Raw genomic sequence first — 22,482 nt, forward strand, 5'->3', positions numbered from 1 at the left:
CGAGTGGACCAAGGAGTGACGCAAAAGGCAGAAGTGGTGTGGGGAGCTCTTGCACAAGGGGCAGCGAACTTTTCCGAAAAGAGCCGGATGGTAATTATTTTAGCTTTGGGGGCCACCCAGTCTCTGGCAGCCACCCAACTGGGCCCTCGTCGCTCAAACACCGCCACAGACAATTCCTAAACGCATGAACGTAGCCGGGTGCCGATAAAACTTTATTTATGGATACGAACATCTGAATGTTATACCATTTTTACATGTCACGAAAGAATACTCTTTTCTGATTGGTTTTAAAAGGTTTGTGGGCAGCGAGCGGAAGTCCGTGTATGAAGGTGGGCGCTGTCATTCCCGCCTCCTTTCTCAGCAGGCGGCGGGCTCAGACTTGGCGAGAGGCGCTCTGGGCATCACGCGGCGCTGCCCTGGGCTGGCCTGTCCCCGCAGCAGCTGGATTCCGACCGGGGCGTGGCCATGGAGCCGTGGATTCCTGCTCAGAGCTGGGGGGGGGGGGGGAGGACTGGGCTCTCGCCAGGGCGGGTGGACAGATGGAGGCTACAGGGCACCCGGGAAGCGGAGGCTGGTGAGGGGAGCGATCAGGCCCTTTGCGGAAGACTCGCAGGTCGGGTGCACGCTGGCGGCACGCCGGCTGGGGGTGGGGGCCCATCAGCACTCTTGGAAGATGGTTTTCAAAATCATCTGCAGCAGGAAGAGAAGACGCGGCCCTGGCATCGGAGAGGCCCTCGGAGGCTCTCGGGAGGAATGTGACGAGGGGCAGGGCTGCTGAGGGGGCACAGAGACGCGCCGAGGCGCGTTCCCCACCTGACGCGTGTTCCCCACCTCCCGTCGGAAATGTTCTAACGAGGCTCCCACCTCAAGCCCACTCACCCCGTGTGACCCACGGGCCAACAAAGGCTTTATGTTTTAAACCATTGAAAAGAAATCCAAAAGCATTATTTCGGGATATGTAAAAATTACAAAATCCAAATTTAACAGGGGGTCACTTTGCAAAGTATATACTTGTCTAACCACTATGCTGTACACCTGGAACTAATATAAAGTAATAGTGAATGCAACTCTAATCGGAAAATAAAATTAAGCCCAGCTGGTACGGCTCAGTGGTTGAGCATTGACCTATGAACTAGGACAGTGGTCGGCAAACTGCGGCTCTTTGGCCCCTGGAGTGTGGCTCTTCCACAAAATACCACGTGTGGGCGCGCACGTACAGTGCGATTGAAACTTCGTGGCCCATGCGCAGAAGCCGGTGTTCGGCTCTCAAAGGAAATTTCAGTCGTTGTCCTGTTGATATTTGGCTCTGTGGACTAATGAGTTTGCCGACCACTGGACTAGGAGGTCACGGTTTGATTCTGGTCAGGGCACAGGCCTGGGTTGCAGGCTTGATGCCCAGTGGGGGGCGTGCAGGAGGCAGCCGATCCATGACTCTCTCTCATCACTGATGTTTCTGTCTCCCTCTCCCTTCCTCTCAGAAATCAATTACAATTTTAAAAACATAAAGTTAAGCGGAGGAGGCAAGCATGGCACTCGATTCCTGTCGCCAGGCCTCCCCATCTCCTGGGCGACAAACAAGCAGGCCCCGCTGCTCCGCGCTGCCCCCTCCACTCACAGGCAGGGGCTCCGGCAGGGCAGGGCCCGCGCCGCCCCCAGGGAAGGGCTGCGCCCCACCTGGGTGAGCACACTGTCCCGCTCCGTCAGCTTCCAGACAATCTCAAAGTGGTCCACGTCCGGGATGTCTTCGAAGGAGGCTCGCCGCCCGCCTCGGCACAGGGTCTGGCGGGAGGAGGGAGGCGGGGAGCACGCAGCGGGCAGAGGAGAGAGGGGCTCTCCCCCTGGGCCTGGCCCAGAGCAGGTGCTCAGCACGCAGCGATGGGTGGTCTGGGGCGCCTGGGGTGAAACCCAGGGCAGGATGGGAGACGCCTGCCCCGCGCCCTGCAGCCCAGGGCAGCGGCCGGTACCTGGAAGAACTCCCGGGCCTGCCTGCGGAACTCGGGGCTGTCGTGTTGGCCCACGATCACCAGCACGGGGCAGGCTGGACCCCCGGGCTTCGCGGACGCCGCCTCCAGGTGCCACTGTGCGCTGTTCCTCCGAGCATCCTCCCTGGTGCGCGGTGGGAGGGGGGTCAAGGGGAGAGGAACCTCACACTCTCCTCGCACCCTCCCTGCCTCCCCCTGCACCTCTCCTGGGCTCCAGCCAGCGGGGAGGGGGGACTCACGGGGTCATGCGCAGAGGGGCGTTCACAGAGGTGTGCACGATGGGCCCCAGGTCGTAGACCCCACTCATCAGGAAGAAGGCTGGAGGGAGAGACCGCCGGGGGCCCGTGGCAGGGGGCCACCCACCCCGACCAGGCCTTGTGCAGGCACTGCGTGGGCAGGACGGGGCCAGCCCAGGACCCGGGGCGGGGATGGGGGGGGGGACAGGAGGGGGAGGGGGAGAGGGACCAGAATAGGGGACCAAGAAGCAGCAAGCAGGCCGGGCTCACAGCCTCCAAGCCCCCAGGTCAGCAGCCAGCGCAGGCCCCCAGCTCAGGCCCCGTGGGGGAGGGGGAAGGGGAGGGGAAAGGGGAGGGGCGGCTGCCGGCCCCACGGAAACCTTTGAGGTTGGGCGTGACGCCCCGCTCGGTGGGCCAGTTCACCAGGAGCATCATGGCGGCCAGGTGGGCCCCGGCCGAGTGTCCGCACAGGTAAATCCCCCTGGAGGGCCGGACCGAGAGCCGCGTCGCTGCTTGTCCTCCGCTCCACGGGCCAGAGGGCAGCGGGGCTGCATCGAAGGGGCTGAATGGCTGAATCCCGTGCCCCCGCCGCCCCCCAGCCCCCCCGCGTCACCACCCAAAGGTCAGCTGTGGCGACACCCACTCATTGCACGGAAACCGCTTCTGCACGAAGGCGATGCTCCGGGCCGCCTGGTCCACCATCTGGTCCAGGGTCCCTGTGGGAGCGCGCAGGGCGGGCTCAGCGAGGGGCGCGCTCCCCGCACAGCCACCGGCCCCCACGCCTGCAGGGCCACCGCCTTACCTTTGGGGGCCAGGGTGTAACCCACTACCACCACGGCCACTCCGCGCGCGGTCAGGGGGCCCGCCATGTAGGCCGACTGGTCTTTACTGCAGAGAGACACAGAGTGACCCCGGGGCAGCTCGGCCACCCCCCCATCCCCTCTGAGCCGCCCCTGTCCCCCCTGAGCTGCCCCTGTCCCCCCTGAGCCGCCCCTGTCCCCCCTGAGCCGCCCCTGTCCCCCCTGAGCCGCCCCTGTCCCCTCTGAGCCGCCCCTGTCCCCCCTGAGCCGCCCCTGACCCCTCTGAGCCGCCCCTGACCCCTCTGAGCCGCCCCTGACCCCTCTGAGCCGCCCCTGTCCCCTCTGAGCCGCCCCTGACCCCTCTGAGCCGCCCCTGTCCCCCCTGAGCCGCCCCTGACCCCCCTGAGTTATCCCTGTCCCCTCTGAGCCATCCCTGTCCCCTCTGAGCCGCCCCTGTCCCCTCTGAGCCGCCCCTGTCCCCTCTGAGCCGCCCCTGACCCCCCTGAGTTATCCCTGTCCCCTCTGAGCCATCCCCGTCCCCTCTGAGCCGCCCCTGTCCCCTCTGAGCCGCCCCTGACCCCCCTGAGTTATCCCTGTCCCCTCTGAGCCATCCCTGTCCCCTCTGAGCCGCCCCTGTCCCCTCTGAGCCGCCCCTGACCCCCCTGAGTTATCCCTGTCCCCCCTGAGCCGCCCCTGACCCCTCTGAGCCGCCCCTGTCCCCTCTGAGCCGCCCCTGTCCCCCCTGAGCCGCCCCTGTCCCCTCTGAGCCGCCCCTGACCCCTCTGAGCCGCCCCTGTCCCCTCTGAGCCGCCCCTGTCCCCTCTGAGCCGCCCCTGACCCCCCTGAGTTATCCCTGTCCCCTCTGAGCCATCCCTGTCCCCTCTGAGCCGCCCCTGTCCCCTCTGAGCCGCCCCTGACCCCCCTGAGTTATCCCTGTCCCCTCTGAGCCATCCCTGTCCCCTCTGAGCCGCCCCTGTCCCCTCTGAGCCGCCCCTGTCCCCCTGAGCCTCGTGGCGGGAGGAGGCAGGCTCTGAGCCTGCTGATCACGTGAGCGCCATGGGGCTTTTTTTTAATATAATATATTTTATCGATTTTTTACAGAGAGGAAGGGAGAGGGATTGAGAGTTAGAAACATCGATGAGAGAGAAACATCAATCAGCTGCCTCCTGCACACCCCCCACTGGGGATGTGCCTGCAACCAAGGTACATGCCCTTGACCGGAATCGAACCCGGGACCCCTCAGTCCGCAGGCCGACGCTCTATCCACTGAGCCACACCGGTTTCGGCTGGGGCCTTCCTTAACCCCGCAGCCGGGCTTCCGCATCCTCGCCAGCCCTTCCTCTGTGAGACCTGAGGGGGGTCAGACACGCAGAGACCGTCACCGGGCGAAGGGTCAGGTGCGACCACTGTCCTAGTGCCGCGGCCGGCTGGCTCCACGGTTAGAGCGTCGGCCACGGCAGGAAGGGCCGAGGCTTCGACTCCCCGTCCGGGCCTGGACCTCAGTTGCAGGTTTGTTCCCCGGCCTCGGTCAGGGCCTGTGCAGGAGGCGACCAGTCCATGTCTCTCTCTCCCCCGCCACCCTCCCACTCTCTCTCTCAAAATCAGTGGGAAAATTATCCTCAGGAAGGCTGGTAAATAAATAAACAAACTAATAACATGAACACGTGAGGGTGAGGGATGCATCTCCCGCCCGGCCGGCTGGCTCAGGGGTTGAGCGATGACCTAAGAACCAGGAGGTCACGGTTCGATTCCCGGTCAGGGCACATGCCCGGGTTGTAGGCTCCATCCCCAGTGGGGGGCCTGCAGGAGGCAGCTGATCCATGATGCTCTCTCATCACTGATGTTTCTCTCTCCCTCTCCCTTCCTCTCTGAAATCAATTAAATATATATATATATATTTTTATTTTTTATTTTTAAATATATATATATATTTTTAAAATATATTTTTATTGGTTTTTTACAGAGAGGAAGGAAGAGGGATAGAGAGCTAGAAACATCAATGAGAGAGAAACATCCATCAGCCGCCTCCTGCACACCTCCTACTGGGGATGTGCCCGCAACCAAGGTACATGCCCTTGACCGGAATCGAACCTGGGACCCTTGAGTCCGCAGGCCGACGCTCTATCCACTGAGCCAAACCGGTCAGGGCTATTTTTAAATATATTTTATTGATTTTAGAGAGGAAGGGAGAGGGGGAGAGAGATAGAAACATCAATGATGAGAGAGAATCATTGATCGGCTGCCTCCTGCCTGCCCCCCACTGGGGACTGAGCCTGCAACCCAGGCATGTGCCCTTGGCCGGAATCGAACCTGGGACCCTTCAGTCCGCAGGCCGACGCTCTATCCACTGAGCCACACCAGCCAGGGCTGTATATATTTTTTAAAGGTGCCTCTCCCTTGGCCGCTGCTCCCCCCCCTCTGCGGACCCACCTTCCGCTCTGCCAGTATCCTCCATGAAGGAACACGAAGAGCGGCCAGGCTGTAAGACAGAGCGCGGGGCTGAGGCCGGCTCCCAGGGCTCCGCGAGGCGCCAGGTCCCCGCTCACACCGCTCACCATCCGCCGCCGCCGCCGCCTCGGGGAAGTAGACGTCCAGTGTCTCGCCCTCCCCGGCTCCGTAGGGGACGTCCAGCAGGCTCCTCCGCGAGGTCCGGGCCCTCCTGGTGGCTGTCTCGGAAACAGACAAGGCTGTCAGCACAGCTCGGGTGGAAACCTTTGAGCTAAAAGCCTCTTTGCTGCCCGGCCCATGTGGCTCAGGGGTTGAGCGTCGACCTATGAACCAGGAGGTCACAGTTCGTTTCCCGGTCGGGGCACAGGCCTGGGTTGTAGGCTCGATCCCCAAGTGGGGGGCGTGCAGGAGGCAGCCGATCGATGATTCTCTCATCATTGATGTTTCTCTCTCCCTCTCCCTTCCTCTCTGAAATCAATGAAATGTATTTTAATAAAATAAAATAACGCTTCGAGCAACCACTGCTCAGAGAGCCTGCAAGGATCTAACCGCTAGAACCAAACAGGCTCCCGGCTGTCCACGCGCCACGTGGGGCCAGGCCCCTCCGCAGGACGCGCTGAGCAGAAGGGTCTTTTGGTAATTAAACGCGTTTCAATTGATTAGAACCACGGGACTTTGTGAAGTGGAGCAGTTCGATTGCACGGAGTGGGAGCTGAATCTTAAGAATTGTATCACACTCTGCACGCCGTGGACAGGCTCAGAGGGATTTCACTGTGAAAGTTCTGCGCTAGCTGAGCATCCGTTTAAAAGATAAGTGAATGCCACCGTTCTTTTCCTATGAGGAAATAGCAGTTACAATACCGTTAAAAATACACACAAAAGGCTTCTGAGCAAAATGTCCCCGCCCGCTGCCAGGGCGACCGCGGTCGGAACACAGACAGAGGATCTCGCTGCCTTTCATCCAGATGGCAGCGGGTTAAGTACGTGCGGCCCTGCCTGTTTCGTTAAAGATCTCTTGGAGCGCCTTCCCTGTCAGTACCCAGAGCTTCCTCGTTCTTTCCTTTAAAAAAACCAACACAGTTCATTAGTGTCTCGTCCTCTGGCTGCGCGTTAATTTATTCACACAAGTCACGCCAGCTGCTTAGGACCAGAAAACCACATCCTGGTCCGTCCTCTTGGCTCCCCTTCCCCAGCTCATCCGGAATCCCGAGCCGAGTCTCCTCCCCACCCCACTGAGACACCCCGGGTCCTCCCCACCCCACTGAGACACCCCCGGGTCCCCCAGAGCGTGAATACCCAACGGCAGGAACACGGGAGGGCTTCGAGGAAAGACTTATTACAAACTTCCTTTTGTGAAAAAGCAAACATGGGGCGTCTATTATTCATACCCAAAGCTGTCCCTCAGCCCAGCCTGTACCCTCTCACAATCTGGGACCCCTCGGGGGACGTCCAACTGCCGGTTTAGGCCCAATCCCGCAGGCATCAGGCCTAAACCGGCAGTTGGACATCCCTCTCGCAATCTGGGGCTGCTGGCTCCTAACCACTCACGTGCCTGCGTGCCTGATCACCCTAACCACTCGCCTGCCTGCCTCATTTCCCCTAACCACTCTGCCTGCCTCATCGCCCCTAACTGCTTGCCTGCCTGCCTGATCACCCCTAACCACTCTGCCTGCCTGCCTCATTGCCCCTAACCGCTCGCCTGCCTGCCTCATCGCCCCTAACTGCTTGCCTGCCTGTCTGATCACCCCTAACCGCTCTTCCTGCCTGCCTCACCACCCCTAACCACCTCTGTGTTGGCCCCCACTGCCGCGGCTTCGACCTGAAGGACGTCTGGAATGACGTCCGGAAGGTCATTAGGTTGTCCGGTCTAATTAGCATATTATGCTTTTATTATTATAGACTAGTGGCCCGGTGCACGAAATTCATGCACATTAAAAGGGGATTAGAGGAGCCCTAACTGGTTTGGCTCAGTGGATAGAGCGTCGACCTGCAGACTCAAGGGTCCCAGGTTCGATTCTGGTCAAGGGCATGTACCTTGGTTGCAGGCACATCCCCAGTAGGGGGTGTGCAGGAGGCAGCTCATCGATGTTTCTCTCTCTTCAATGTTTCTAACTCTCTATCCCTCTCCCTTCCTCTCTATAAAAAAATCAATAAAATATATTTTTTAAAAAAAGGGGGATTAGAGGAAATAATTTAATATTGCTATTTGCCCTTTCTCTATAATTGAAGTCTCAGAGATGAAAGAAAATTAGTAAAATGTATATGAAAACCTTCCCCCTGTCAGAGTCTGGGGTGCATCACGGGACCCAGAGTCAAGTCCCTGCTCACCCACATGCGCCTCAAAATGACCCAGACTCAGCCGCCCCCCCCCACCATTGGGCTAGATCCAGACCCGGCCAGTCCCACCCTTGTCAAGCCCCGCCGGGCAGGGGTGGTAGCCTCAGGTCCCCTGGCCTGGCGCCAGGACGGGGGGGGGCATGGCCTGAGATCCCCCAGCCCAGACCGGGGCAAGGGGCGTGCCTTGAGGTCCCCCGTCAAGCCCCGCCAGGTGGGGGACATGGCCTGAGATCCCCTCTCAAGCCCCGCTGGGTGGGGGGCATGGCCTGAGGTCCGCCATCAAGCCCTGCCAGGCAGGGGGGTGCAGTCTCAGGTTCCCTGGCCTGGTGCTGGGGCGCGGGGAGCAGCCTGAGGTCCCCTAGCCCAGCACCAGGACGGGAAGTGCACCTTGAGGTCCCCCGTCAAGCCCCGCCCAGTGGGGGACACAGCCTGAGGTCCCCTGACAAGCCCCACGGGACCCAGCAGGGGGAGGGCGTAGCCTCAGGTCCCTGCTGATTGCACATTAAGGCTCCTTATGGGAACTTGGCCTTGGCTGTGGGTGCAGCCATCTTTGCGATGGAGTGATGGTCAATTAGCATATTCCCTCTTTATTAGATAGGACTACGTATGTATGGCAGTCTCGGTAAAACAAGTTTAAGATAAATAGTTCTTAAAACCTCCCTCTGCTCTCTGCCCACGATCACCTGGCCGGCCGGCGCCCTAGCCTGAGGGAAGCCAGCCTTTGATGGGGGATCAGGTGACCTCCTCATTAGAAGAAACCATCCCCCACTGCAAGTTAATAGGGCGACGCCTCAGGGTGAATTCAGATAAAAAATAAGAGAAATGAATGAACTCCGGGCTGCACAAGAGGAAAACAGTCCACCTCCCTCTCTGTCCTTAGAGCGTTACTTCAGGAACCTTACACGGAATTGTAAATCGTTTCTCTACCCCTTGGAGATGGATGTCAGTATTTTATAAAGCTAAACCCGTCTCCACCCGGTTTGACAACCTGGGAAAACGTCTCTCAAAGACCGGGCAGGCGTCCCTTTGAAGTATCATCATCAGGAAGGAAGGCCCAGCCTCTGGGTCGCCTGGAGGCCGGAGCCGACCTTCCGCGGGGGGGCCTGGCTCCAGGTTGCAAAACCACCTCTGGTCCTAAGGTCTCGGGGCAGAGGCGACTGGCAGACGCCGATGCTCCCTCTGATCACCAGGGGGGTTTCGGCTGGACCAGTGCGCCCGGCTGGACCAGTGCGCCCTCCGGCTTGAGCACAGGCCTCCTTCGCCTTGAGCACAGGGACGCTCCGGGCGCGGCTGCCTGGCTGTGTCAAAGCGTGGGCTTTGCAATCCCTAGCGGCGTGCCGCGATGTGCAGCCGTACCCAACCCACAGGTTTCCTTGCTCTTTGTGGGAGGTTTTTCTGGTTCGGCAGAGACTTTCTCTTTCATTTTCTCCTGCTTTACATCCCTTCGCTGTGCTTTGCTGTCTCCCGTCTGTTCGACTCCAACGAGGCCATCTCCAAGGTCACAGGCAGCACTGATGAGGGTGGGGGCGAAGGCCAGCTGGTGGGCACTCAGGGTGCCCTCTGACTGTCATCACGACCCTCTGCTCCTCACACACACCACCTGCTCCACTCTGACCCGGAAGCTGTGTTCAGGGGGGTCACACATCACCTGCTGTGAGCCTGGGGAACGTTTTTAACCTCGTCATTCAGGGCCTGGACTGGGGCGGGGGAGGGGGGCCTACTTTCTAGGGGCACAGCGTGGGGAGGTGGCACCAAAACACTCCGCAATGAAGATTGTTACGGGCTGAATGTGGGTGCCTCCCCTAAATTCATGGTGAAGCGTGCCCCTGAATGTGAGGGTATTTGGAGGCGGCCCCTGTGGGAGGTGGTTAGGGTTAGATGAGGGCACGAGGGTGGAGGCCCTGTGATGGGATAAGTGGCCTTATAAGAAGAGAAAGAAAGACCAGCCCTAACCGGTTTGGCTCAGTGGATAGAGCGTAGGCCTGCGGACTGAAGGGTCCCAGGTTCGATTCTGGTCAGGGGCATGTACCTTGGTTGCGGGCACATCCCCAGTAGGACGTGTGCAGGAGGCAGCTGATGGATGTTTCTCTCTAATTGATGTTTCTAACTCTCTCCCTCTCCCTTCCTCTCTGTAAAAAATCAATAAAAATATATATATATATATATAAAAAAAGAAAGACCGGAAGTGTCTCTCTCTCTCTCTCTCTCTCTGCCATGTGAGGACACGGAGCAGGAGGCTGCCGGCCAGGAAGAGACCCCTCACCAGGGAACCAAATTGGCTGGCCCCTTGAGCTTGGACTTCTCCGCTTCCAGAACCGTGAGAAATCGATTCCTGTGCTGTGAGCCTCACCCGTCCATGGCGCTGTGTTATGGCAGCTTGAGCTGACCAATCACAAGACAAGTGATATTTAAGTGCAATGTATTTTTTAAATTAAAATTAATGTCCCAAAGTCCACGATGAACAAAATGTCAGCATTTTAAAGAGACAGGCTCCACCCACGCGCCTGGCCCTAAGGGAGACGCTCCTCTCTGTGAAACGGGCCCCTTGCCCCCCCACCCCACCCCCCGCCGCGCCTCCGGGCCAGCGGCGTGGGGACGGAGCAAGAGGGCCGCGGACTGCGAGCTGACCCAGGGCTAACGGAGCGCCCGAGCCCACGGCAGCGCCTCGTCTCAGCGCCTGCTGCTCCTGAGTGACTCCCTGTCTCCCTCCAGACCAGCAAGACAGACAAACAGGTTTCCTGCAAACTCATGCAGGGGCACTGCGCCCTCAAATATTTACCGAGCAAATAGGGCGTACTTGGCACCCAGCTGGGCACAGCAGGGAGCTCTAAAGAGCCCAGGACTCCGCTCCGCCCGGCTCTGTGGGGAATCGGTCCCCAGCCTGTGCCTCCTGCTGGGTCCCCCCGCCCCGAGCTGTGAGCAGTCTGCTCCAACACCCACGTTCCCGCGGAGGGTGGGGGCCGCCCCGTGAAGCTGTCTCCCGGAGCGCGAAGCCACAGCGCGGCGCTCTGCGGACACAGGCAGCGGGGGGACCAACCTCGGCGGTCACCGGCGTGCAGGGCCCCGAGCCCCCATGTCCTTAATGAAGAAAAGGCCTGGCTTGGCTCACTCGGTCACCCTGTGCCACCGGGGCGTGTGGCCTGAGGCCTGGGCATGGCCGGTGGGGCTGGAGGGGCGCGGGGCACGGTTGGTTGGGCCTCCCGCGTCCCCCTGGCGCCGGGCCCGAGCACCCAGGAGGCTTAGGCAGCGCCCGGGCTTGGGGAACTGCCCTGAGCGCTGGCTGGGCAGCGGCTCCACCCCCACCCCCACCCCCACCCCCGATTCTGAACCACTGCCACGTGCTGAAGTCCACCCGCAGCGGCCGGGGAAGGGGTGCCCTGTACCCTCGATTCCTATCTCTGAGTAGGTCCTCAGGGTTTCCTCGGGTCCACGGCGGACAGTCCACCTGCTGGGGCTGTACTGCTTCTCCAGCTCCTACGGGACAGACGGGCTCCATCAGACCTCCGACCGATCGCCCCAGCGCGCCGCCTCCCTCCCGCCTGGGTGCCCCTCTGCCCCAGAACCGCCCCCCCCCCCCATCTCAGGCTCCCACAGCTGCCCTCCGCTGCCTGGCAAGCCCTGCCCACCACCCCACCATCGACCCCCAAATAATTAGGAGCTTCAGATACAGCAAACAGCCGTAAAGAGAAGATGAAGATCGGGCCCCATCAATGTGACCCGATCAACCCCAGCCGCTCAGACCCAGGGAGGCCGGGCCGCTGGGGTGGCCCCCGCAGAGAAAGTGACGGGGAGTTGACCTCCCCCGAGAGGGTGGGGACCCGATGCAGGAGGACACGGCACAGTGGAAGCGCGGAGGTGACGAGGAAGGGAGGACCTGGAGGTCAGTTCTGAGACGCGCAGAGGGCGGCTGGGAGCCGGGGCTGCCGGACAGCGGGCCTGGAACGCCAGGCTGAGATGTTCGGGCTTAATCCAGAGAGCAGGAGGAGCGGGGGTGGGAACCACGGCACAGAGGCACAGGAGGAGGGGTAAGGCCGGCCTGGGGCATTCAGGGAGAGGTCTCGGGCTCTGGGCCAGGTGCTATCCAAGCTCCATCGCTTACAGGTTGTCTAACCCTGGACCACTCGCAGTCTCCGGGCCTCAGTTTCCTCATCTGGGCAATGGGCATAACCACAGCAGCCTCGCCAGGTTAGAAGACGCAGGGCATGGGAACCAAGTAAGGCAGCCACTCAGGTGCGGTTACCGCCGCTTCCCGCTGAGCAGGGCTCCTGGCCAGGGCTCTCGGGGTCTGACCGTCTGCACCTGTACGTGCCATTGTCTGCAGGGTGTTGGCAGCCATGCCTGGCACAGCCTGTGCTGCTACCATCATCTTCATCGCTGTTATGCATGATGGTGATATTGCAATGGATTTCTGTGGTCCTCTGATATTGTAGGGGTGTGTGTGGGGGGTGGGGGTGTGAGAGAGAGAGGTAGACAATGGGATTTCTTAGGGGCAGGATCCATAACTCATCAGACTCTCAGATGCGTCCGTGACCTAAGGCGCCGGAAACTAGCGAGGACATTGCAATCGATGGTAACCCGACAAGGCGCTGCACAGGCGGCTTCTGACCCCGCGCACCCGCAGCGCCCCCCGCCCCTCGCAGCCTGGGGCGCCTGGCACCTCCTTCCCTGGCATCGCATGACCTCGGGCTCCGGTGCCCATGCTGTTCGCGTGGCCAAGGCTCAGTGATTCTGCCCTCAAGTGAGGCTCGCGGGCTCACGGAAGCGGCGGGGGGCGGGGGGGGGGAGCCCGGTGCCGGCGCCCAGCTGGCCCCCAACGGCGCCCGCCCCCGGGAGCGGCCTGGCGGGGGTCTGAGCTTCTTCGGAGAACTTCCACCGGACCGTCTCCGGGCGACACCCGCAGCCCCAGCCCTCCTCAGCCCGCCTACCTCTCCCGACATCTTCTTCCAGGGAGCCTCGCCCCGGCGACCCTCCCGCGGCGCCTCCATCCCCGCGTCTCCACTCACAGCCGGGAGCGCCCGGCGCCCCGCTCACGGGGGCGGGGGGGCGGGGGGGCGGGGCTGCGGGGCGAGGTCAGGCCCCGCCCCGGTGACCCGAGCCCGGCGACGCGGTGCCGGTCCCGCCCTCGGAAGAACGGGCGGCGGATCAGTCTCCCGCCAGCTCCGGGCCGCGCGCTGATTGGCCGGCGGCCGGGGATAAAGGCGGGCGCGCGGGCCCCGCGCCGATTTCCGCAGCGGCGGTCGCGGCTCCCCGTCCCGCGAGCTCCCCGCGGCGCCATGAGCTGCGTGAACCTGCCCGCCGTGCTGCCCGGCTCCCCCAGCAAGGCCCGGGGGCAGATCCAGGTGCGGGCGGGGCCCGGCGCGCGGCATCGGGATCGGGGCCGGGGCGGGACCGGTGCCCCAGCGCCCGTGCGCAGCGGGCCCCGAACTGACCTCTCCTTCTCCCCTAGGTGATCCTCGGACCCATGTTCTCAGGAAAAAGGTAATGGCCTCGCGGGGTGGCGGGTGGTCAGGACCTCATCCTCCTTCCCCACCCTGGGACCTCCTCCTCTCCCTCCATCCTGCAGACCCCGCGTTCCCGCCCCTGCCTTTCCGCCCCGGTGCCTTCCCGCCCCTGCCTTCCCGCCCCGGTGCCTTCCCGCCCCGGTGCCTTCCCGCCCCGGTGCCTTCCCGCCCCGGTGCCTTCCCGCCCCGGTGCCTTCCCGCCCCTGCCTTCCCGCCGGGCTGGAGGTAGTCCTGGAGGAGGCTCTCCTCCCTGCCCGCCGGTCCCTTCCCGCTTACAGGTCAGCCCCTCGCTCAGAAGGGGGCGTCCGTGTCTTAAAAGGCGCCCCTGCGCCTCCTCCAGGGAGGCTGCCTTAGACGCCGAGCTCACAGGCTGAGCAGGCAGCGCGGGTCTGCTCCCCAGGGCGCCCCCCCCCCCCAGCTGTGATAGAACCGGAGGAGGTGGGGCTAGTGAGCCCCTCAAAACTCCCTGGCCTGTGTATAAAAAATATGTTTTTATTGGTTTTTAGATAGAGGAGGGCAGAGGGAGAGAGAGAGGTATTAACCAGCTGCCTCCTGCACGCCCCCTACTGGGGATTGAGCCCTGAAACCCCCAGCATGTGCCCTGACGGGGAATCACCAACCATTGAGCCACACTGGCCCGGCTCCCTGGCCCTTTTGTCTATGGCCCCGGGGGACGCTCTAGCCCAAATCCCTGGCCCACAAGGGCGAGGCTGATGGTAGACTCTCGGGCCCAGAAGCAAAGCCCTGCCGTTGTGGCACAGAAGGGTTTTGTGGAGGCAGTTCCAATTTTGGAAGGCAGTCTGGACCCCTCTCCCGGGCCCGTGGCCTTCGCCACCCCACCATATGCCCGAGAGACGTGCCCCTCCAGCCTCTCCCAGACCACACGGAGCCATCCCTCGCCCCCAGGCCCCCAGTGCATAATCCCCCTCAGGTGTGGACTCTCGTCCTCCCCCGCCTTCCCCGCGCCCCACCCTGCGGTCTTTGGGGCCGTCAGTCAGCGGGTGTCTGTAAGCCGGGGGAGGTGGCGGGGGCCTGGCCGGGCTGACGGGCCCTCCCCTCTGCCCTCGCCCGTGGGCCTCACCGCCGCTCTGCCTTCGCAGCACTGAGCTCATGAGGCGGGTCCAGCGCTTCCAGATTGCCCAGTACAAGTGCCTGGTGATCAAATACGCCAAGGACACGCGGTACAGCAGCAAGTTCTCCACGCACGACCGGTCAGTCCCGCGCCCACCCCCACCCCCACCCCCGTCCTTCCTGACGCCTCACCTGAGGAGCCCCGTGAGGTTGCACGGCACGGAGCATGCTGTCAGAGCCTTCAGTGGGACGGTTAAGAAGGCTGACGCCTGGCATGGGAGCCTGGGACGAGGCCTTTCCCGGGCCTCTAGCCTGTGGTTCTTTTCTTTTTTTTCTTTTTTAAATATATTTTATTGGTTTTTTACAGAGAGGAAGGGAGAGAGATAGAGAGCTAGAAACATCGATGAGAGAGAAAATCGACCAGCTGCCTCCTGCACACTCCCTACTGGGGATGTGCCCGCAACCAAGGTACATGCCCTTGACCGGAATCGAACCTGGGACCTTTCAGTCCGCAGGCCGACGCTCTATCCACTGAGCCAAACCGGTCTCGGCATTCTTTTCTTTTTTTAATATATTTTATTGACTTTTTACAGAGAGGGAGAGAGATTTAGAAACATCAATGAGAGAGAAACATCAATCAGCTGCCTCCTGGGATGTGCCCGCAACCAAGGTACATGCCCTTGACCAGAATCGAACCCGGGACCCTCGAGTCTGCAGGTCGATGCTCTATCCACTGAGCCAAACTGGTCAGGGCACCCTGTGGTTCTTAACTGGGGGCGATTCTGCCCCCCAGAGTCCATTTAGCAATGCCTGGGGATGTTTTCACTTTTCACAACTGGAGGGGGGTGCATGCCTCTGGCATCTGGTGGGCAGAGGCCAGGGGTGCTGCTGGGCATCCTGCAATGCTCAGGGCATAGGGCGGCCCCCACGCCACAAGGACCCGCCACTGTCGTCCGTAGCGCCTGCCAAGGTTGAGAGCCCTGCTCTGGAGTTGACACCTGTGCAGAGGCTGCGAGCTGGTTTTGTTTGGCCTACATTTTGGGTTTTGTTGTTGTTTTTCATTTATTTTTAAACTAGAGGCCCGGTGCACGAATTTGTGCACGGGTGGGGTCCCTCGGCCTGCCTGGCGATTGAGTTGATCAGGGCGTCTCACCCAGTCCCAATCCTGGCCGATTGCGGCTGGGTCGGGGGAGGGACCATGGGCGCGCACTGACCACCAGGGGGCAGCTCCTGCATTGAGTGTCTGCCCCCTGGTGGTCAGTGTGCGTCATAGTGACCTGTCAATAGGTCATTTGGTCAACCAGTTGTAACGGTCACTTAGGCTTTTATATATATATAGATATACTTTTATTGATTTTTAGAGAGGAAAGGAGAGGGAGAGAGAGTTAGAAACATCATTGATGAGAGAGAATCATTGATCGGCCGCCTCCTATACAGCCCACACCGGGGATGGAGCCCGAAACCCCGGGCATGTGCCCTGACCGGGAATCAAACCGTGACCTCCTGGTTCATAGGCTGGTGCTCAACCCCTGAGCCACGCCGGCCGGGCGACACATTGGTTTTTACTTTAACTCCAGGGGGCTGTCCTCGTCCACTCCCTGTGGTCTTGCCCCTTCACGGTCCCCGGTCTGTGTTTCTCTGCCCGCGCTCCATGCACATTTCGGTCTGAAACCTGAGGTCGGGGTCACCTTCAGTTCCCCTCCTGCCCCGTCCTGGGCAGCAGATAAGTGTCCGGGATCAGAGGGCCATTCCCGGCCATGCCGTCTGATGCAGGTCCACTTACCTCCCCGTTTGCGTCCTCGTCCCGGAAATGTGGGCGCCTGCTGCACAGGACGGGGCGCCTCCGGGAAGGGCCGTGAAAGCAGAGGAGGCAGCACTGCGGGGATTGGAGGTTCCGGCTCTGAGCCGGTCCGATGGGGTGAAATCCCAGCTCAGGCTGTGTCACGGTCCAGGCTGACATGGGCTGTCAGGACGGCGACTGTGACCCGACGGTGACCGAGTGCTTGGCAGGCGTGACCCCGCTCCCATGCTGCCCTCGCGGAAGCTGGAACCGGCTCGCTCCCCGCCTGCCTCTGCTTTTCTCCATTTCGGGAGGGGAGGGGCATTTAAGACGCAGGAAATAGTAGGTGATGGCAAGGTGACAGCAGCTGTCAGGTGCTTTGTTTTTTCATAAACACAAATGCAAACTGCTGAGCCTTCGGGAACGGCCCGCCCCTCGGAAGGCTAGCGCAGGAGGCAGAAATGGAAACAGAAGAAAAGAACATTGTAGGGAAAACAGAAACTGTTTAAAAAGTCAGAGCACAAAGGACAGCACGCCTCTCCCGGGCGGTGGGTGCCATTGGCCACAGAGGAACCTGCCCACACGCCGCCCACACAGCTGGTGGGACTCTCCCCCGGGACACAGGTGCGGGCTGCCGAGGAGCGGGTGCGGGAATCCTAGGTCATCGTGCTGCCGCTGAGCTCTGCCCGGGCCAGGCCACAGCCGTCCTGGGCCCGGGGCTCTCGGCCTTCATGGGTCTCCTCCTCCATCCAAAGGAAAAAAACACATTATGTTTGATGACTGCATTGATGTGAAGACAGATGTAATGCAAGACTGAGGTATACATATATGTATTTGATTTGTTTTTATTGATTTCAGAGAGGAAGGGAGGAGAGAGAGAAACATCATTGATGGGAGAGAATCACGGATCGGCTGCCTCCTGCACGCCCACCACTGGGGATGGAGCCCGCAACCCGGGGCATGTGCCCTGACCGGGAACCGAGCTGTGACCTCCTGGTTCACAGGTTGGAGCTCAACCATTGAGTCATGTGGTCCCAGCGCTGGCCCCTGGTCCTGCCTCTGGTTTGGGTCTCCTGGGTCCCCCTCCCGGGCAAGGCTGAGTTATATTTATTCTTCTGATTTTTAAATGAAATGAAAACATTTTGTTGGCCCCTAATGGCACCGTGGGGCCTGGTCACTCACTGCCTAGAGTCACCGGGGAGAAGCAGAGAAGCACTTGACGGCACCGCTAATTTCTGGTCCTGAGCGTGCGGTGAAATGGCGGGTAGAATAACCGGTTCTCCGCGCACAGGCCTTTGCGTGGGTGCAGACATCGCCACGCTGTAGGCAGCATGGCAGCCTGCCCTGCCAGCAGAGGTGGTCCCAGCGCCGGCCCCTGGTCCTGCCTCTGGTTTGGGGCTCCCGGGTCCCCCTCGCCGCCTCACCTCCGCTTTCCCCCCAGGAACACCATGGAGGCCCTGCCGGCCTGCCTGCTGCGGGACGTGGCCCAGGAGGCCATGGGCGTGGCTGTCATCGGCATCGACGAGGGGCAGTTTGTAAGTTGGCTCGTCCTGGCCTCGGCCTTCCTCGAACCCCTGACTGTCCCCCTTTCTCATCTCTGGGTTCAGCTGGGCAGCAGATGGTAGGGTGACGCCTTTGCCTTGTTCCTTTGGAAACGCGTCTGCAGGCCTGTAGCCGCTGGGAAGGTCACGGTCGCCCCGGCTGCTCTCAGCACAGCGTCTCGCCGGGCTTTCGTGTTAATTCCTCCGGGTTTGCGTTCGGTGTGTCTTCTGCCTGAGCGCTCGCGGCGTGGTTTCCGGCCAGGAGCCGTCTGTGAAGTTCTCCGGGCACTGCGACCCAGGGTGCTGGGTTTTGAGGACTAGTTTCCATTTCTGGGATTTCCAGTCAGCTCCTCTTTTATTTATTTTTATTTATTTATTCATTTATTTATTTACTATGTTTTTGTTGATTTCAGAGAGGAAGGGAGAGGGAAAGAGAGACATCCATGATGAGAGAGAATCATTGATCGGCCGCCTCCTGCACGCCCCCCACTGGGGATGGAGCCCGCAACCCGAGCATGTGCCCTGACCGGGAATCGAACCCTGACCTGGTTCCTAGATCAACACTCCACTGAGCCACGCCGGCTGGGCCAGCTCCTCTTGTATCTGCTGCACCATCTGTCTGTAACAGTGGTCGGCAAACTCATTAGTCCACAGAGCCAAATATCAGCAGTACAACGATTGAAATTTCTTTTGAGAGCCGAAAACCGACTTCGGCGCATGGGTCACGAAGTTTCAATCGCACTGTACGTGCGCACCCGCACGTGGTATTTTGTGGAAGAGCCACACTCCAGGGGCCAAAGAGCCGCATGTGGCTCTCGAGCCGCAGTTTGCCGACCACTGGTCTGTAACAACCCGCTGTGTTTCTTTTTTTTTTTTTAATATATTTTATTGATTTTTTACAGAGAGGAAGAGAGAGGGATAGAGAGTTAGAAACATCGATGAGAGAGAAACATCGATCAGCTGCCTCTTGCATGGAGTGCTTCCGGGAGGCGGCCTACTGGGGATGTGCCCGCAACCAAGGTACATGCCCTTGACCGGAATCGAACCTGGGACCTTTCAGTCCGCAGGCCGACGCTCTATCCACTGAGCCAAACCGGTTTCGGCGCGCTGTGTTTCTTTTTGATAGATGCTGTGCTGTGCATCCTGTCCTGACTGCGTTTCTCTTTCATTCAAGTCTCCGTTTAAGGCTTGCCCCATTTTTCTTGGTTTGTCCTACATCTAGCACATGTGACGTACCAGTGCCCTCGGTCATGTGCTGTAAATATTTTTTTGTTGTTGTTAATTTTCACCTGAGGATATTTTTCCATTGATTTTTAGAGAGAGTGGAAGGAAGGAGGGAGGGGGAGAGAGAGAGAAACATTGATGTGAGAGAGACACATCAAAGATGAGAGAGAATCATTGCCTGCAACCAAGGTAAGTGCCCTTGACCGGCATTGAACTTGGGACCCTTCAGTCTGAGGACCAACACTCTACCCACTGAGCCACACCGGCCAGGGCGTAAATATTTCTTCTCTGTTCGCCTGGCCTTTACCATTTGCTGTCACATCCTTCATTCCTGTCCCCGGTGGCCTTTGTGCCTCGGTGCCAGCATGAGGGCAGGAAGCGGAGCCAGCCAGCTCTGGGCAAGCTGATGACGGGGTGCACACCTACCTCCCGGCGTCCCGATTTCCCCTGTGGGTTCTCTCCCCCATTGGGCCTTGCTCAGGAAGCAGCTCGCGGCAGGTGGGGGCGGTGGCGGAACCTGCCCGGGAACCCCAGTGGGCAAACTCGTCACCATCCTCCTTTCCTCCCTTGTCCCTATACTGCAATTATTTTATCTACCAACAAAGCCCCAAATTCACTAAGAACTTTGAAATCCCATTTGAAATGCAACCTGTAGCCTGGCGGGTGTTGAGTGTCGACCTGTGAACCAAGAGGTCAATGGTTTAATTCCCCGTCAAGGGCACGTGCCCCGGTTGCAGACTCGATCCCCAGTAGGGGGCGCGCAGGAGGCAGCTGGTCAATGATTCTCTTATCATTGATGTTTCTCTCTCCCCCTCTCCTTCTCTGAAATCAATTAAAAAATATATTATTAATGTAAATCCTTTTAAAAAAAATCAATGGACAAAATATGCTCGCTCCTTGAATGAGGATTAGTTAAAATCCAAACAAAACTAACGGCAATAAATGGCAGCGACGAGGTTACCGGTGCTGAATGCCGCCGACACGGGCTCCGTCCTTACCTTGGCCGTGGGGAAGGCCCTCCTGGGGCCCAGGCTCGTTCGCTGGGGGCGGGGCGGCATGTGAGCGGGACAAAGCCTTCGGGCGGAAGCACCGGCTCTTTGCGGGCATCAGTGTCGCGAGTGGGGGGCCGAGGCCCCTCGGAGCGTCCTCCGGGGAGGACGGACTGTCCTGACGTGTCCGCGTGGAGGGCGATGCTGGCCAGTGGCAGGGGCTCCCCGGGGCTCCCAGAGGGGGGTCTGGGCGCTCACTCCTCGCCCGCGCTTTCCAGTTCCCGGACATCGTGGAGTTCAGCGAGACCATGGCCAACGCCGGGAAGACGGTCATCGTGGCTGCGCTGGACGGGACCTTCCAGAGGAAGGTAAGGCACCAGGTCTGGGTCCTGGGGTGGGCCCCGGAGGGAGGAAGAGGCCTGGCAGGCACAGGTGTGCACGGAGACCGGCAGCCCAGCCTCCTCCGCCTCAGCGGGGCGCTCCTGGGTGCCCGGGCGTGAGTCCCCCCCAGACTGGGTGCCCTCGCGGCAGGGGCCGGCATTGGCCGGGGGGAGGCGGCGGGGGCGCGAGGTCCAGGCAGCTTCCTGGCTCCGGTGCCTGTGAGTCGGGATTGGAAGGCCGAGCCCGGCCAGGTGCGCACACCTGTGCCCCGTCCAGGCCTTCGGGACGATCCTGCACCTGGTGCCGCTGGCCGAGAGCGTGGTGAAGCTGAACGCCGTGTGCATGGAGTGCTTCCGCGAGGCGGCCTACACCAAGAGGCTGGGCCTGGAGAAGGAGGTAGCTGCCCGCTTCTCCGGGGGGGGGGGGGGGAGGGGCGGGGGTGCTGTGCCCGCTCAGTCCAGGCCCCTTTGTGTCCCCAGGTCGAGGTGATTGGAGGAGCCGACAAATACCACGCCGTGTGCCGCCTCTGCTACTTCCGGAAGGCGTCGGGTCCGTCGGGTCAGCCCGCCGTGCTGGACGGGGAGGACAAGGAGAACTGCCCGGCGCCGGGGAAGCCGGGGGAGGCCAGGCCCGGGGAGGCTGTGGGCGCCCGGAAGCCCCTGTTCCCTCATCAGACCCTGCAGTGCAGCCCCGCCAACTGAGCTGGGGGTGCGGGCGCCCCCTAGCGGACACCTGCCCCGCGCGCTGAGCCGCCTCTCCGAGGAGGAAGCGGCCGGGGAGCCTTCGCCGGCTGTGGCTTGCCCCGTCTGCAGGCCCTTGCCCGGCGGGTGGCCGCAGCCCGGTTTCCCTCTTTGCCTGCCCGCCGGCCTGTCTCAGTTCCCTTCCCAGCTGCCGGGCCCTCGTGGCGCCCGGGCTGCAGCCGGCCCTGCGCCGCGGCTCCTCCTCCTTTGGGGTGAGGAGCAGGCCGCGTGCTGTGGTGACACCTGCGACGCTGGCTTCTTCCCTCCCTCTCTGTGGCTTCCACCGTTGAGTTTCTGTTCTCACCGGCCAGTCCGGGAGCCGCGGCTCCGGCCCAGCACCCAGTCTCGCCGCACACGAAGGCGGCGCTCCCTCCGCGGGGACGGGACGGCCGGGCGAGTGCCTTCTTGCTTCTCTCGGGGCTGAGTCCTTCCTATTCCGGGATCCTTCTCGGAATGACAGCTTCTGTCACGTGGTGGCGCTCACCCCGCCGGGCCTCGGGCCAGGGCTCTGCTGTCTCCGGTGGGGAGGGGGTCGGGCAGGCCCTGGCCCTGTGTTGCCGTGGGTGAAGTTAATGACCGACATTAAAGCGTGCTGGCTGCTGGGAGCGCGTTTCTCTTTAACCGCCTGGAATTCCCCGGGGTGCACGGCGGACACGGACGTGCCCTGTGGGGGGTTTCTTTCCGGATCTTCCTCTCGTTCTGCTCTTAGCCACAACCCTTTCTGACAGACACGGTGTGGAACAGGTCCTACGAGGAACGTCCCTTTCTGTCCTGACGGGTTTCGGGACAGAAGGGGTGAACAGGCGCCCGGCCCGAGTTGGGAAGAGGCGGCGGCTGGCCGCTCAGTGCTGCCAGCTGGGGCTGTGGGGTCAGGTTTTGTTTGTGAAACAGACACTTGACAATTCAGGAGCCAAGAAAACGGGCTCAGCTGCGCCTCACGAGGCGCGTGCCCGCGGGTGGGGCGGGCCTGGCTGCAGGTCTGCCCGGGCGCGTGGGCTCAGGGTCCCGGTCACACAGCGAGGCTGTAGCTCAGAACCCTACACGCAGTTACTGGGGTTTTGAAATGACTGGGGCCCTCTTTTGACAGCTACCTCTGTCATTGCTCAACGGGGAAGCTGCTTCAGGCCCTGGCCTCCAGGGGGGGAGAGGGGGGTGCTGGGGAGGGGGGTGAAGGGCCCGGAGGGGCTGAGCGCTGTCAGCTGGCGTGGAGGACCCCGGACCTGGCCAGGGTGTCCCCCCACTGGGGAGGGGGCACTGGGAGGGCAGGCTCCTGGGCACAGGGAGCTGGAAGGCAGCCCCGGACCCCGTCCGTCCTGTTTACTGGCTGAGCGCAGCTGCTATTTTAAGGTGCTGATGGAAGACAGTGTGAGGAATGCGACCCCAGACGGGGAGCGGGCAGGCGCTGGGTGTGCTGGAGGGGCAGCCGGCCACAACCTTGTTCAAAATGCAGGT

The 22,482-nt window shown here is 61.2% G+C and overlaps 2 protein-coding genes across 11 annotated transcripts; one reads left to right on the plus strand and one right to left on the minus strand.

Annotated features, from left to right (window-relative positions):
- Window positions 1-199: 199 nt before the first annotated feature.
- AFMID (arylformamidase) lies at window positions 200-12,851 on the minus strand. 10 transcript variants are annotated; one of them, XM_079797134.1, is made up of 11 exons: window positions 12,729-12,851; window positions 11,187-11,277; window positions 5,574-5,684; window positions 5,449-5,497; window positions 3,021-3,106; window positions 2,862-2,934; window positions 2,599-2,699; window positions 2,222-2,300; window positions 1,965-2,106; window positions 1,675-1,779; window positions 200-690 (listed from the first exon to the last, which is right to left on the minus strand). In XM_079797134.1, the coding sequence occupies exons 1-11, from the start codon at window positions 12,786-12,788 to the stop codon at window positions 658-660; spliced, it is 930 nt and encodes a 309-aa protein (XP_079653260.1). In that variant the 5' UTR covers window positions 12,789-12,851; the 3' UTR covers window positions 200-657. The 10 variants fall into 10 exon arrangements, with proteins under 10 accessions (XP_079653260.1, XP_079653255.1, XP_079653254.1 ...); XM_079797129.1 differs by having other exon boundaries at window positions 1,675-1,884; XM_079797128.1 differs by having other exon boundaries at window positions 1,675-1,893.
- A 117-nt stretch (window positions 12,852-12,968) lies between these two features.
- On the plus strand, window positions 12,969-22,168 carry TK1 (thymidine kinase 1). The gene is made up of 7 exons (XM_079797790.1): window positions 12,969-13,142; window positions 13,250-13,281; window positions 14,405-14,515; window positions 17,597-17,690; window positions 20,188-20,277; window positions 20,567-20,686; window positions 20,770-22,168. The coding sequence occupies exons 1-7, from the start codon at window positions 13,077-13,079 to the stop codon at window positions 20,989-20,991; spliced, it is 735 nt and encodes a 244-aa protein (XP_079653916.1). The 5' UTR covers window positions 12,969-13,076; the 3' UTR covers window positions 20,992-22,168.
- The last annotated feature ends 314 nt before the right edge of the window (window positions 22,169-22,482 follow it).

Source organism: Cnephaeus nilssonii (assembly GCF_951640355.1).
Source record: "Cnephaeus nilssonii genome assembly, chromosome: 19".
Classification (NCBI taxonomy): Eukaryota; Metazoa; Chordata; class Mammalia; order Chiroptera; family Vespertilionidae; genus Cnephaeus; species Cnephaeus nilssonii.